Source organism: Aythya marila (assembly GCF_965140915.1).
Source record: "Aythya marila genome assembly, chromosome: 1".
NCBI lineage: Eukaryota > Metazoa > Chordata > Aves > Anseriformes > Anatidae > Aythya > Aythya marila.
In genome coordinates, this window is record NC_139042.1 from 24919967 (window position 1) to 24936438 (window position 16472).

Below are 16472 nucleotides of genomic sequence, written 5' to 3' on the forward strand. Positions count from 1 at the left end.
ACTGACCACAAAAACGTCCTTATGAATGCAGTTTTTGTATTAGAGTCTTATAAGCTTAGTTTTCGTATTAGAGTTTTAATTGGTGCATATGATAAATACTGCTTGAGATCTTTGAGGTGTGTTACTTCTTACCACAAAAGAAAACAGGCATATAGTATCATACCAGTGTGAGGACAAATTAAGAACTAAATACCACAGATTAGCTCTCTCTGTACATAAATAGAGTTAGAGAACTCAAAATAATTCTAATACTTATAACTATTAAGTAATCTCTATAAATATATGCACATATTAACACATTTTCACAGACAGACACAGATGTGTTACATAATATATAGAATGCATCTCTATATATTATATACACAAGCACTCACTCAAAAAGTTACAGTAAACATACAGGCAGGAACAATAAAACAATATTTTTGTAGAAAATATACTTAGTGCACATCTTCATTGCTGAACATTTTTTTCAGCATCTGTATGTACTTTGAAAATTCTAAACGCAGAGCAGGCTTAGTTAATGAGATTTACTTCTATGATATTTGATATTGCACAGTTAAAAGATTCCCAAATGCAAAACCCTAATGACATGCATGCCAAATGTATATTACATACACTTTCAAATGCAGAAACAACAATTAAAGGTTTTGTTGTCTTGCTTTTGGCTTTATTTTACTTATTAAAGGTAATTTATTTTTAAAATCAATATTACCTAGCTTTTTGGATCATTATGAAAACATGAAGAGGTCTGTAATTTCCCCTATCTTGCAGAATTTTAGAAATTAGTTCACACAAGCTAATCAAACCACTTTTTGAATTTTGTAAAAATATTCTTAATATTTCTACTTTATAGGCCAACCTGCAGGGTTAATCATGCCAGAGTATGATGCTCACTCATAGAGATGATCACTAAAAATAATTAGTTAAATTTCCAAACTCTACAAAATAAATAAAAGCCATTAAAATATAAACAAACTTTCTTTTTTTCCTGATTTGTAATGTTCTGCAGTGGAAAGATTCACTACAGTGTCTTTTTCATTATTCAAGTGTCAAACTGCTGTAAACAATTCCTTGGCAGAGCAACTAGGGCAAAGAAAAAAATAAAAGAGGAGGGTGGGGAAACTAAAAAATAACAGAGGCGACGGATGGATGAGGACAGAGGCATCATTTCTTGCTTCTAAGCTTTGAAGTCATTAGCATGGAGGATCTGAGCAGTAGTTCTCATGGACAAGCGTGCTGGCAGTCCATTCGAAAGGAACACAGTTTCAGCTAGTCTATACAGAACATACCTGCAGTTCAGATGAGCAATGGGTATGTGATGTTTTAGTTGTGGGAGAGTTGTTGCAGTATTATTGCTTAAAAATGAAAATAAAAAAAAATAAAAAAATAAAAAAGCTGACTATGTTAGCCGATGACTGAGAAAATCTAAGAAAAGCATGAGGAACAACTTGCTTCCATGTTGAGGAATTTTAGGGTTGGGAAGAGTAAAGAAAAATATGACAGAGGCACAGCTTGAAATTTTAAGTACTTATACCAAGTAACTTTGAGAGAGTATCCATTCTGCTGTACAAACAGTTCACACCTGTGAGCCAGATTGCATGTGCTGAGCTGAGTTTACTTCATGCTGATTTAACTCACCACTGGAGGGGCTGAGCTGAGAAACATGAAAGTGGAAACAGTACAAGAAAGTGTACATGTGCAGTCACACCACCTGCAATTTATGGAAGCTGGGAACGAACACTGAGTAATCTGATATGGGAATGGTTATGTGTCACTTATTTTTAGTGACTATTTGGAGCATTAACATTACCATGAATAATAAAGAAAAGCTTACAAACACAGGCAGATGTATCAAAAATGTAAAGGATGTGCACGTTACTATTTAATGGCATTAGTATGAATAAGCTCATAAAACACTGAATATATTCTGTGTGTATGTATATCTAATACACATGTTCATCTTCAGGCAAAAAATACAAATGCATATGATGTATACTATGCGGAGGATGCCATTGAAACTTCAGTAAAGCTTGGCCAAAATTTTGGTCAAGTTTGGTTTCAGAAGCTCCCACACATTATGACCTGGAATGTCAAGACTGCAGTTGCAGTGTGACAGAAGGCAGCAAGAAACTCTGTTGAGTCTCTACCCAATTAAGTCACTCTGCCCATAGGAGAAGCAGGCTGCAAGCTGCGTGTGGCTTTGGCATGTAATAGCAACATGTTAATGCTCAGCTAAACCTGAAGTGGCTAGACTAACATCAACCACGAAGGTGGCACATCTCAGCAAGCTGTGTGTCATCATAGCTCTCTTTGGTGTCTTCAAAGAAGAGAAGCTCAGGTTGCCATATGGGTTTTCTGTTACAGTTCTGAAATTTTCACTCATTGTAAAGTGCTGCTGTCCTTCTGCTACAACCTCTGTATTGCCCCAATCCATGTGAAGATTCTGCTGCCAAGTAAAATGTCATGAAACCATAATTCAAAGTGTAGAATCTATATTGGAGTTAGGTCCAACAATCTTCTGGCGGAATGTGGAAGTGTGCATACAGTTAGATCTCCTAGGGATGTTAAATAACAATGTGACTCACAAGGAGAATCAATGGAGAAATTGTACAGAGTTATCAGTCTATGTTTATATTAATTGTTTGAACTATCTAAAGATTGACTCTCTCTTTTGGTGGCATGTCCTAAACACACACAGTCTTGTGGGCACATATTTAAGTGTTTCAGCTGTGTATTTCAGATGCTTACTGCTATGACAGAAACTCCAGCTGCTGTGCTGTTCGGTTTAGGGCCTGTGTTGAAATGCTTCTTTATCTTCCCAGCTACTGATAGCTGATGTTCATTCTCTGGAAGACCATCATCCTGCAGAGAAACAAAACAAAACAAAACTTCAGAGAGAAAAGGCAAAAAAAAGGCTTTGTCAAGTGATTCTGATAGCACCTGTCAATACAGTGAAGTTTAAAAAAAAAGTTTGTAATGAAATATGGGTCAGTCATTGTCTTGGTATTTATAGGATGAACACTGAATTACATAATGAATGAGCCTCTCTCTTCTTCTTTACGTAACATTTTTCTCTCAAACTTTAGGTTACGTTAATTAAATAATTTTAATATATTTTATTATTATTTCTACCAGGTCTTAACAACCATTGCCTGGTTATTTTTAGGCACACCAATATTTCAAAGCATAAGCTAGGACCAATTTATTCTTCTGTTTACTCATCAAATACATTTGAAGATAATGAGTTCAAACGTAGAAAGAAGCCAAGAGATTACAGAAAACCAAAGCTTCTGGTGTGGTAGAGTGCAGAAAAGATTTCCAAATGCTGTGTGAAACACCAAGTTCAGAATTGCTGTATTTTGACTAAATTATATATTTTGATACAAGAAGAAAGGAAGATTTTATGTATCAATGTGAGTAGAAGTCTTTCAATTTTGAGGGAGCTTGATACAAGCACGCACTGGGTATTTATCAAAATCTAACCTGAGGCAAGGCACTTTATACCTTGTGCCCGTGGCCTCCCCAAGCCAGTCACACCATAGGTATTTATGGGAATTACTCTACATTATTAAATTTTTGAACTCCTTCTGGTGCTACCTTATGTTTACCAGTCATAAAGGTGACAAGCCCTGAGATTGTGGGGTTGGGCGAGTGCTCCAGCTCCAGCTTAGTGAGCCCCAGGGAGAGGAAATCCAGGCAAGATGGGAGCTGAGACATGCCCTGGCCCAGGCCTGCTATGTGGGTGAACACAGGCCCTCATAAACACCACGATACATCACAAATAAAAAAACATTCGCAGGTCAGTTTGGGGCATCTGGTACACAGAGGTATGTGCTGCCTGGGCAGGACAACAGAGGCAGCCTGGAGTCAGCTGTGGGTGGCCTTTTCTTCTTTGCCAAAAACCACGTGTTCTCAGCTTGAGCAAACCTGAGGTAGAAGTTACACACGGCTACACGGCCAAGTACAGGCAGACACATGTTCTCCTGTCATGTGCACCCAGCCAGCCAGCTGTGCGAGGGCTCTGGCCCTGAAGCTGTGCAGCTTCTGGAGGTGCCCCATCCTGGCTGACACCCCCTGCTCCTGGCAGAAGGAGTGTCTATCTGCACTGAAGCACGCAGCCAGCCTCCATGCAGAAGCTGAACCCCATCAAAAAGAATGGAGTTTGCAGTTTTGCACAAGTCAGCAGGTTGAATTCAAGACCAAAACAAGACAGGAGCTTCTAAGAAACTGCAAAAAAACGTCTTTGTGCCTGATTCAGTGGGCAAGAGGGAACCAGCAGGAGTGTCCGTGCAAAAAGCACCACTTCCCTGCTAGCAGAATAAGCAGGATTTCAGACAACGACATGCAGAATATACAGAATATGCAAGATATCACGTGCCTGGTCATCCAGGGGCCTGATATGCATCCATCTATTACTGCTTTGTACGTGTAGCTATCAACAATTGAGAAAGATCCTGAAAGTCCACTTAAGCAAAATTCTAGCAGAAAACAGGGAAACGAGATAAGAGCAGAATATAGACATTTCAGACTAAGATCAGAATATAGAGAGATTTCAGACATTTTTTCTTCTGGCTTTACAGCAACTCTGAGTGCACACAAAGAGTTACACGGTTGTTGCAGTAAATCATGATCCCTGTGAGCATATGGGAACTTTAGGGAGGTTGGTCTGGGTTTGTTATTTATTTAGTTTGGGGAGTTTGTGTTTAGAGATCCCTCACTCACCCCTTAACAAAACGTCTCAGCTGGCAAAATATGGTCAAGTGCACACAGCTGCAGAACACAAAACAAAACAATGTGACCCAGTAGCTGATTATTGTCTAGCACTGGGGAGTCTTGGCTCGGTGGTATATGACCCCTAAAAATAAGCTGCTTTCCGCTGACCTTGCCTTTCCCAGAAGAAAGTCTATAAAGTGAGCTCTTCTTCACTGAAGGAAAAAAGAAATCATTCTCTTGGCTTTCTTGACAATGAAAGCCTGCCAAAGTTTCATGTTGTCTTGTCAAAAGGCTAAGTTACAGAGAGGACAATAGTTACCAAGACTGTGGTAATATTTTACTGGTGAAGCACCACACCCTCTGTTCCAGTGGCAATCTGCCAGAGATGTGTACTTGGGGCTCCAGCATTCAGATGAAACATTTTTCAGCTCAGTTTAGGATGTAGCATAGCTATGTATGGGCATCACTCTTTCATTTTGACATTTTCAAACTACTGTCAGTGCTACCTGATGTTTACTTTTTTAAAATGTATTTTATTTTTTTTTTAATTCCAAAGTGCTTTGTGAACAAGCTAATATATGTTTTTGCTGGCTCCTGGAATCACTTCAACCAACAATAAAATAGATAGATATTAAGGGTGAGAGATGACAGCTACACACAAGGCAGGAAGTTAAAAATAAAAAATAAAAAAAAAAAACAAAAATCACCGCACCAGATTCAGCAGAATCGGCAGGGTTAAGTTGTATAACTGGAGAAAAGGCTAAATATTCCTGACAAGAATTTCATCGGGTTACTGTGATGGGAAGGATGCAAGCCCTCAAAGAGGTTAAAATTGTCTTCCCCCTATGTTACCCTCTAGGAATATGAACTACTTCTTGCAGTGGGTTACAGCCACAGAATTTCATCTTAGCTGTAGCAGTCTGGACATGATCTTTTAAAGATGATTTGTGATTTTTGGTGCTCAATTCTGGGAACTTCAAAGGGTTATGATTTCCTGAGAATGCTGACTGCTGATGCTCTGAAAGAAGTGCTCTCCTGAGCATGTTTCAGAAGCTGTGAAGACAAAATTCTTTGACAATTTCAAAAGCCTGGTCCAGAATTTAAGTTTTCATGTGGCCACTGTTAAGTGCCTGGGATCTTCCAATTATTATTATTTTTTCATCAGGCTCCACGAAATCCCTTTCATGTTCTATTTGCAAGAATTCATGTAAATAAATAAATAAATGCGGCAGAGGATCTTGGCATCATTTGAGTAATTAAAAAATACTGTTTTCATATCTGCAGTGTTCTATATGGCAGAAGACATAAAAAAAGGGGTGTTAAAAAGAATGAACAAAGTTCAGGATTCCCAGACTCCTGCTGCCCTGAAGCACTCAGATTCACTCCACAAGCCAGTCACAAGAGTTTTACTTCCCAGGTCTGAATGCATCAAATGAAGAGGTTATTATATAAATACCAACTGAAAATGAGAGCAAATAAAAGTGCCGGAAAAGCTTTTTGGCTGTTTCCTTTAGGGATTACAAGGAGATTTTTCTCTGGGCAGTGTCCTAGGGTGTGACCAAAAGTACAGCAGCTGCTGAATACGAAATGTCATTTTAAATTAAGTTTCTTACAAATGTTAAGTTTATTACTATTTACTTCTTGGTTATTCATTTCTTTTTCACACAGATCTCCAAGGCAGACAAGGTTAAGGAGAATAAAGGCTACAGTTTCCCTAATTCTTTTGAAGCTGGTGTGTCATCTTCCTCCTCCAGCAACAGCACACCACATTTTATATTGATTATTTTAACAGAGAAGGATTTACAGAATGCAATCAGTCCCTTTCAGCATTCACTGCTCAGTGAAAAAAAAGAAAATACTTAGTACTCAGACAATTGAGTAGATTTGTCCCGTAACTTGCCACTAGTATACTGCAGGTTATATAAAGTTCCCAACGTTTAAAATGCCAGACCTCAAGCTTCCAGCCCTTCTTAAAATTCTTTGGGTTTGCACAGAATTTGAGCAGGTAAAAGAAGGAACTGGGGTCCCAATAGGGGAAGTATAAACTGATGGATTTGTTTCCAGGTCTAAGTGTACTGCATGTGAGAGACAAATCCAAATAAACTAAATGGAGGGGGCAAAGGACTGCTGCTGAATTGCATTTAGAATTCAAGATCTCCATCTGTGGCAGTGGCAAGTAGCCAACATCTTTTCAGGTTTTGTTTTTTGAATTGAAAACAGCTGGGATATTATTGACATAGGAACTGCTTTACTGGTCTGACTCTGACCATAACAAGTTTTGCAGTTTCCAAGAGGATTCCAGCTATTTTTATAGCAAAAACTGAAACTGAAATGAGGGTTGGCTCCTATTGAAACTGTCAAAGTACATTCCAGGAATCTCAGCAATTTACCAAGTAATCACATAGTAAGCAGCTATAAAGTGGAATGGTTATTTACAATCTACAAAATGGTTTTATACAGTGTAAGCAGTTAGAATACTTCTATCAAAGGTTTGATCAAAGAGAGAAAATGTTTCTTAAAATTGTCAAAGAAAACACATGCCTGCTTTTCAATCCAGCTGCCCTATCCAATGTTTTAGCTTCAAGTTTACCATTATATGAATAGTTCCAAAACTGAAATACAGAAAGGAAAAATAAAGCCCGGAATTTGATGCCATGGAGAGCAATTTAAGCAGGTTGGCTGGGGAAGTGGAGAGTTAGGTGAAAACTCCAGGTGCCATTTGTCTTCTGCAAAGGAGAATATTTTACGAAAATTGCAGAAAATTGCCCAGGACACACGTATCTCAGAACATTTTGTAAACAGGGACAAGCATATTAATTCTTTGTTCTGAAATTGGGAATGAGGTACAGGGAGGCTGTACTCACAACTAGTCAAGCTGGGGATGAGAGTACTGGAATGAGAGGTTGGATGTGACAGCAGTCTGTCATTCTGCCTCTGCACACAAGGAGCCTTTCATTGCTAGGTTATCTGTCATGTGTGCCTCAGACCCACTCAAGGGAAGTATCCTTTTTCATACTTAAGCACCTGTTTCATCTCAGCCATGTTCTTATTTCTCCTGAAGAGAACTAGGAATTTAGTGCAATCTAGTTAATTTTGTGGCTAACAGTAAGCATTTCCATGTGTGAATCCCTGAAATAGGAGCGACCTTTGGAATGCGCTCAAGCGCTTTCCTGAACTGGTCCCAGCGCTAGCCCTTCTTCTTCCAGAAAAAATATCTGCAGGATACGTATGAGAATTCAAAAGGGGTTTTGATCTGTGTTACAAACTATCGGTAGCATATTGCTGAAGACAAAACACTGACTCGTCTCAGTTCTTAAGAGCAGCAATTGTATGGAAAAGAAGAAATTACAGAACTCTCATGGAGTATTTGCTTCAGTTATTGGTGGACAGAGCTGCTGCAGGTTTTGATTGCAAAAAGTTATAATCAGCATAAAACTACAAGAAGTGCAGCAGAGCTGGACCAAAGCTGAATTAAACTCAGTACCCAGTTTCCAACAGTGCATCAGTCACAGTTCATGAGATAGTATGTTTAAGGAACGAAGGCAAGAAGAAATTGAACTTTCCTTGGTACATCGTCCAATTTCTGCCAATCAAGTATTTAAGAACCTTGTTATCCAAAAGTTTTATCCAGACCACAGTATTTAACAGGCGCCAATGGGATCACCCTCCAAAAATGTATCAAGCTCCCTTTTGAATCTACTCATACTTGGCCTCCACAGCACCTGCTGGCAAAGGGATCCATATCGTAATTCACTGCACAGAAACCTAGGAATTTGCAAGGGTGCTTCAGTAACCAAAGAATTGGCTACTGGAGCTCAGCAATGCTGGAAGACTTCAGACGTCTACTCCTTTCCCTGTTCCCCTTTGCAGGAAGTATTAGCAAGAGCAGGGAGCACCCGGTCACCTTGCCTGCATACCACAGCCTCAAATTGCCGCACCTCTTCTTAATGCATCTTGCTAAAAGACCTTCCTAAGACACACTGTGGAGTAATTGAAGCACAATTAAATAAATAAATAAAAAGTGTCTGGGGGGAGCAGACAGCTCCAATGTATATTTCACAAAGGAGAAGATTAGCAGCCACATGCTTATGTTGCATAAACAAATGGTGTTTCAATAGCCTCAGCAGAAGTATGCAGACTGACACAGTGGGTGACCTGGCCTCTCCACTTCTTCTTAGCAGTCTCCTCCATCTCCTCCTCACCAACATGCCAGAAATCCCCACCCTCCCTTTTCCCATGGAGATAAAGAGACGCTTCAGTTACCAAAAGTCATTATAAATTGTGACAGAACACTTTGTCCAAGGACAGTACCTGGCATCAAGGAAAATTATTATTTCAGCTGCTTGAATGTCATCTTAAAAATGAAAAGGTTTTCATCACACACTGTCCTGGATCCTTGTACTCTCTGTACACAGCAAAAGCACTCCGCATAATACCATTTACAGTAAAAATAATTTTAAAATAAGGTTTAGGCAGTAAGGTAGCCTCCAGGACTAAAGCATATACTTTGTAAACACTTCAGTGATCATCACTATTCCAGGCAATATCAAAGTCACTTCCAAAGAAAAAAATACTAGCTTTTGAGGTTATTGTATCTTTGAATTTTTCAAGCAGTGTTCCAGTGAGAAAAATTGTTTGGATACAGCAGCTCAGGGAATCTGTTAACTGAGGGACAAAACAGCATTCTAGTGAGAATTGCACATTCCAACTTGTAACAAGGAAAACGAAATACTGTTTCTTCCTCCTTTATTTTTCTCTGCTGATTGTAGTTGTATTTTTTTCTCTGTCTTCCTTTCTGAATTTGAATCTAGAATTTCTCCAGTTTTTCTTTTTGTCATTCAAATATTTTAAGAAATACTAAATATGAAATAATTGACAAATACTAAGTAGTGTCCTTGTCTCAACATTAATCAGAGACAAATCTCTTTATTCTCTGACAGATGTATCCATATGCTATCTCACTGATTACCACTTCTATGGCAAATGTCCAGTCGCTTACAGATAAGCCAAGATGCATAAATAGCTATTTCATGGTAACTCAGATTAAATGGATATGGCTGCACATAAATATATGTATATTTCAATGTCAGCAGTTAAGTATGATGCTAAAGGTTTCCCCATTTCATGCTGGATCAAGTAGGCTTAACACCACAGACTGTATTTCAATAGTTTTTAATCATGACTGTCAGATTTTTGAATCCATCTGATTTTAGGAGAGCAAAATGTGCCATTGAACTCAGAAGCTGATTGTTAGAGGTATAAATTTGTCAAGTGTGGTTGAGATATGTTGAGAACTTGGCACAAATTATTTCAGAGAAAATGAAACTGAGCATGCATAAAATAGTAAATACTCCAATGTATGCACAATATGCTAAAACAGCATGTAACCTAGTTTATTTCCAGTTAAATCTGTGGCATTTTTTAGAACATGATGGCTCCAAAAGGGCATAGAAAGGATGTGACAGAAAAGAGCTCAAAGATGCCAAATTAGAAGCAGCATCTACAAGCCTGAGAATACTTACGTTAACCCATGGATGTTCAAGAACTTGCAAGGCTGAGAACCGCAGATCTACATCTACTTGAAGCATCATTGTGATAAGTTCCTGAGAAATGGAACACTGGGTCAAACTTAAATGTTTTGAAGAACAAATTAACAGATTTAATTTACTAAATTGCTTTTTAGCTGATTACAGAAGAGTGCTCAAAGACAGAATGAACTACCAGCTGCAGCAATATATTAAGATTATTAAAAAAAAAAAAAAAAGAGAGAGAACTATGAACTGATCTTCAAGCTGAACTTTTATATCATTATCTAACAGTACCTTGAAAAGCTAGAGGACAGTTCTGAGTTACAGTTCTGTTGCCACTGTTTAAGAGAAAAGCACTTGATATAATGTACGAAACAGATAAAATTCACATAAAATTAGGTTAGCTTCTCATTAAGAAAAAGCCAGTTTCTCTGTAAGGAAAAAGCCAGCAAATCTAGAATTTTACTTTAAGCTCTTGTTTAAATGACATAGAAGATATTTAATAAACCACTTTTAAACAGTTTTTTCATGCTTTGATTTCCTGTGCAATTACCTTGTTTTCAACTATCATGTCAATAAATACATCTCTAATTCCATCAGTGAGTAGAATGCACAGAAAATGGGACTGCAGTTTGATGGCAAATAAAGGGATATCACCAAAGACCAAAGTTAATAATTATTACTGACAAGGAGATGCTAAATGAGCAGTCCAATGCTTCAAAACAAAATTTGGAAGAAGAGGTTTTACAGGAAAGGACCTGCAGAGTTCTCATTACTGATGGTTCTGGAAATGGTCCTGAGCAACCTGCTCTAGGTGGCTCTGCTTGAGCAGAGGGGTTGGACCAGATGACCTCAAACAGTCCCATCCAACCTAAACCATTCAGTGATTCTGTGATCAGATATGCAATAAAGCCTGCTACAAAATAATGATGTAGATTAGAAGACTTCCAACTGTAAGACCGCATCTTATTTGTTAACCTCATTAGATAACAAACTAAAACACCAGTCCTAATCATCATCCACACATCTGCAAAAGCAGGATGTTATCAATGCCAAAGAATGGAGATTCAGAACTTAGAACAGTACTCTCATCACTCTCATCCACTTCCAAACTTGTCTTCAGCCACCCATATGAGAAAGATGACAGGGAATCAGAGGGAGCCCAGCAGATACCTGCCAGGATGTTAAGAGAGCTGGGCTTTTTTAACCTGGGGAAGAAGAAGCTGAAGGGCCCCTACCAGCAGCTTTCCACTATTTATAGTGGAATGGCCTGAAGCTGCAACAATGGTCAGTTCAGGATGGATATCAGGAAAAAGTTCTTCACTAAGAGGTGAAGAACTGGGAAGAGGTGAAGGGGCACTGGGACAGGCTCCCCAGGGAAGTGGTCCCAGCACTGAGCCTGCTGCAGTTCATGAAGCATTTGGACAATGCTCTCAGACACAGGGTCTCTTTCAACTCCGATATTCTGTGATTCTGTGATTCTATAAATGTTTTGTGATTAAACACACACTGATAGAAATAGGAAGACAGTTTTGTCTGGGTTTGCCTTACAGACTGTGGAAGTAAATTGGCAGAACTCTTATATATCAGGGAAATTAATCACTTAACTACATGTTAACCTGTCTATGTGTTTGTTTTTTTGACATAAACATACATACCATCTGTCTCTCTATATGTATGTATATGACTATAGTGAATGTCAGATTCCTAGAAAGTCTGTGAGGGAAGCTGTTGTTTCAGCACAGTAGTAAGAGTTAAAAAACATCAGCATCTGTATCTGAAAAGTGCTGTATCTGCTTTAGCACATCCCAACCTCCAACCCCTCCCTGTCATGTGCCAAGAGGCTACAACCCATGAACTGGTGGGCAAAAGAGGTCCGTATTTCATACCACACTGACACCAATGAGAAATTACAGGCAATGACAGGCCTAGTTCTTTGACAGAAAGAAACAACAAATGTATCATCTAATGAGATTAATAAAGGAAAACAGCTTCCCTATAACATTATTATATTATATTCAAAGGCTCCAGGTTGGAACCTGGTCCCCATTGTGAACACATAAAAAGCATGGTCTCAGGGAGTTTTCAAGCTAAGAAGGATAGATCAAGCAGAGATACGCAACGTTTTTCTTGGTCAGTAAAGGCTGCTGGGTGTCTCTGTTGTATGAGACATCACATAGAGATGAGGTCCATTTCAGAACTGTTTGGAATCTAACAGACAGTGATCAAAAAACAGTTTACTTGATAACCCATGGGAATTTACAGGTGCAGCAGGGATGTATGGGACATGTCAAATACAGCTCTGTGAAAGGGTAACAGCCATTATCTCAGGCACTGAGAATATTATTGGAGAAGTGTCATCGACTGTACAAACTCACCTTTGCAGAGTCAGAAACGTTGTCCCAGTACGGAGATGGAAAATCCACCTGTCCCATCAAAATCTGATCAAAAAGCACTTCCTGGTCATCTCCACTTCTGTAAAGTAAAAACCAACCAAAAAAAAAAAAAAAAAAAGACAACAAAACCCACAGAGACATTATTTCCTGAGCTGGTTTTAAAAAGCTTCTTGAAATTGCTTTTAATTGGAGTATGCATTTGGAAACTGTTTATTCTCCTCAAGCATGCAACCACAGGTGTGAATGCTGAGATCATAACACGATGTGCATTTCATATCTTCTTTCTGAGGTAACCTGCTTGTCTTTAGGACTGTCAAACACTTTTCAATTGCTTTGAGGGGGAGAAAAGATCTGACATACCATTATTAAGTGGCTTAAACTTTATTTACTTTTTACCAACCACAAAATACGTTGTATTTGGTCCATGAAAGAAGATGTTTATTTTACTGTGTATTTTAAACATCAGGCAAAGGCACCCAGAACCCATAATGGAGGATCTTGTTTTGTAATGCAATGAAGTTTAAACTAAAATAAACAAACATGAGACAGAGACTTTACAGTAAAATCACAGACATTTACGGGATTTGTGTAAATTACTATCCAAATCACAGGAAAAAACAAACCCTATAAGCAGAGAACCTTTTCCAGTTGTGCTTAATGCAAAAGCAGCACAAGAACCAATTAACAAAACAAGGATGGTTGAATAGACCAGTCCATACCCACGGAATGGAGGAAAACCACAGAGCAGAATGTAAGTAATCACGCCCGCTGCCCAGATGTCCACCTTCAAGCCATATCTAGAAGTGAGAGAGATATGATTAGAGAAATCTGATTTCTAGGAACTACAGTACAGGAACAGGGGAAACATCTTCAGAATTATTAAAAACTTATGTATTCCAATTTAAACTTTCTCTATGTCCTATCTACCTACCTATTCTAATTCTGCTTTCATATCTTTTTTTAGATTTACATCTTAAAACTGTATCAGATCAGAATGTATGAATGTCCAAAGACATTCAAGCTGTATTGCTGAGCTAGAAAGTGACCTTCACCAACAGAAAGCCTGCAAAACTGACCACAGTTTGCTTAAACTGGCAGATATTTATTTCATGGAACAAATCAGAAGAAAAGGATGGTGTTTGATAATGAAATAAAACTAAGTAAATGGTACTTGGCAGTCTCTGGGGTCAGTGTAAGAATTAGGTTTATTGTATATGCAAATGGATAGTTAGTAACTTAGTGAAAAAGTGAGAATTTTGAGGCTAACTGACAGAGCAACCTGCTCTAACTCCAAATTCAGCACTGCTTTGAGCTGGTCTGGGTATGATAGCCTCCAGAGGTCCCTTCCAACTAAAGTTTTCTGTGCCATGATTCTATGTCATACCCAAGCAAAAGCAGCATAAAAATCCTAACTAGAAGAACTTGTATCTGGCACAACAGCAAGAACATATTCCACTGTGAATCTATCAATGAATCATCACTAGAAGTGATTTACCCAGTTTCAGCAATGATTTCTGGAGCTACGTATGTTGGGGTCCCACAAACAGTGTAGAGAGGTCCATCCACAATGGTTGCTAGGCCAAAGTCTCCTAACTTCAGAGACTTGCTTCCATCTTGGTGTTCATAAACCTAAATAAAGAATAAAATTCAAAGGCTTAGAACAGTTCTACCAAGGGAACTACTGTATCATTTACTAACTGCCTGAAATGTTCCTTCTAATTTACAGTCTTCTTTCTCTTTGCACACAACTTACTTCCCTGCATGCTTTGAAAATTTAGACAAATAGGACAACTTCCCTTGAAGAAACTTGGAGTATTTGGGAAGACTTACTTTGCTACCTGGCCAACAAGGGATGCATTTCTTCTTGCTAGAAGCTAAAGCCCAAAAGCAAAGGTCTGACCTTCCAGCAGTGATGTTCCTAGGTTAACTCCCCAATGACAGCCAGTTCACAGTGCAAGGTTTTTGAGTTTTTAAGTTTTACTTCTGCAGAACTTAGTTCCACAGAACTTCCACAGCTTGCACAGGGATTTCACATTCTTAGAAAACACAGCGGTGACTGCACTGATAGCAACAATAGATGCTTCTCTGTGTACTGAGGCGCAAGATACAAATGTAGCTGGACTACTTCACCTAGAAACAGTCCTCTCCTTGGATGATTGTTATACACCAGTCTCTTAGTGGAAAGTTCCCATCACCTTCAATGTACATAGTCTAGGCTGTTAACGAGTACACTTGAAATTCCTCTCTTAAAAGATGGTCTTTACAGCAGCGTGTTTTTTGTTTTTGTTTTTTACGTGTGAAGGGAGATAAAGATATAGTCACAATCCCACAAAGAAATACACAATTTTAAAAGCTGGCTCACTGCAAAAGAAGAATCCCAATCTAAATTAAACATTACACTATGTATCTTTCTTTAATCCAGGTACTAGTTTGGGTTCTTGCTTCCCATTTTGAATGTTTATGAAATTTAATGCTGTTTACCATAACAACACTTTGAAAATGGAAACAGTCAACAGAAGGGCTTCTTAAAGTATGTATGTATATATATGTATCACATTATTGTTTTGCAACCCAAATCAAAGCTCCATGCAGTCTGGCTCACCAATAGTGATATCATGTAAACAATTAGCAGCAATGCCTGGCAAAAATCACCCCTAATACCCATTTTGAACAGCTATTACAACACCAGAAATCAGACTTATCTACAACTTCTTGCAAAGTCCTGGATTTTTTTTTTTTTTTAAATGTCATGCTTTCTACAATGGACCCTTGAACAGTTCACTTGGTTCAGAAATTAAACCCTGAAGTCTTTCTTGCTATAGATCTGCTCATAATAGTTAGTTATATTATACCAAAACCAAACCAAAACAAAAACCCAACAAACTCAAAAGCCAGCACCCAAGCTTGTCCTTTTTTAATGCTAGTCACATCTAGAGAGGAACCCCCTCTCTATCCTGAATTCCCACTTCCAGGTGATACACTCACAAGCAGACATTCAGATTACACAAAATTCTTCTCCCTTCCTTATGTTATTTCTAATAATACAACTGGATTTTAAGAGGACCAACAATTTGATATGGATTCACATATCTCTGCTGCTAAGCCACAAGAAAGATAGGTTTATAGAATACCACTGGAAAAAAAGCAATTATGGTTTTATTAAAAACACAGATTGTTAAATACATCTGGTTCCTGAAACTGAAGAAAGTGCTCTCTGAAATGGCAGTAATAAATCTAATTTCAACAACAGTTTTAATTAAAGGCTAGAGACTACAACTTTAAATATTCACTTGCTGAAAAATGTAAAGTGTTCATTTAGACATCAAGAGCTGAATCCAGTCTAATTAGCATTTTATTCTATTTCATGCAGTTATCTTTTATAAAGTCTTCTCTGAGTTGTGTTGACCTAGTGATTATTTATAAATTTCCTCCATTAACAGACCACACCTTTTATGACTGATATAAGCTAAAAAAATTTTATGATATTTAAAATTAAATTAAAATTTAAAAATTTAGTGATATATGCTAAAAAAATTTTACTGAAAAGACTTGTTTGGCAATATTTACTGATGCAAAAGGTTTGGTAGTTGTGCATTTTCTTGATTTTTGCCCCATCTGTTTCCAGGGATTACTTTCCTTGGAAAACTACTTTAGTTAACTTGTAAAATTGAACAAAGTAACTTTTCCTCACCCTGTTATAACTCCATATAAAAAGGAGCCCAATGTGAAGCTGTGGTATATTACTTGCCAGTCAAGGAATGTGAAAGATAATTTAATGCTCGTGTTATTCAGAACAAATGCTATGTATGTTCTACTGCATTTAAATACGGAAGGG

General features: G+C 38.1%; 1 protein-coding gene across 2 annotated transcripts in view; it reads right to left on the reverse strand.

Moving 5' to 3' along the window:
• DCLK1 (doublecortin like kinase 1) overlaps positions 1 to 16472 on the reverse strand; it is a 238149-nt gene that overhangs the window by 16515 nt on the left and 205162 nt on the right. For both annotated transcript variants that reach the window (XM_082775454.1, XM_082775455.1), the window contains exons 12-16: positions 14133 to 14266; positions 13357 to 13434; positions 12620 to 12716; positions 10236 to 10316; positions 2749 to 2862 (exon numbers count right to left, since the gene is read on the reverse strand). In XM_082775454.1, the coding sequence (XP_082631580.1) occupies positions 2749 to 2862; positions 10236 to 10316; positions 12620 to 12716; positions 13357 to 13434; positions 14133 to 14266 (504 nt within the window). The remainder of the gene's footprint in view (positions 1 to 2748; positions 2863 to 10235; positions 10317 to 12619; positions 12717 to 13356; positions 13435 to 14132; positions 14267 to 16472) is intronic.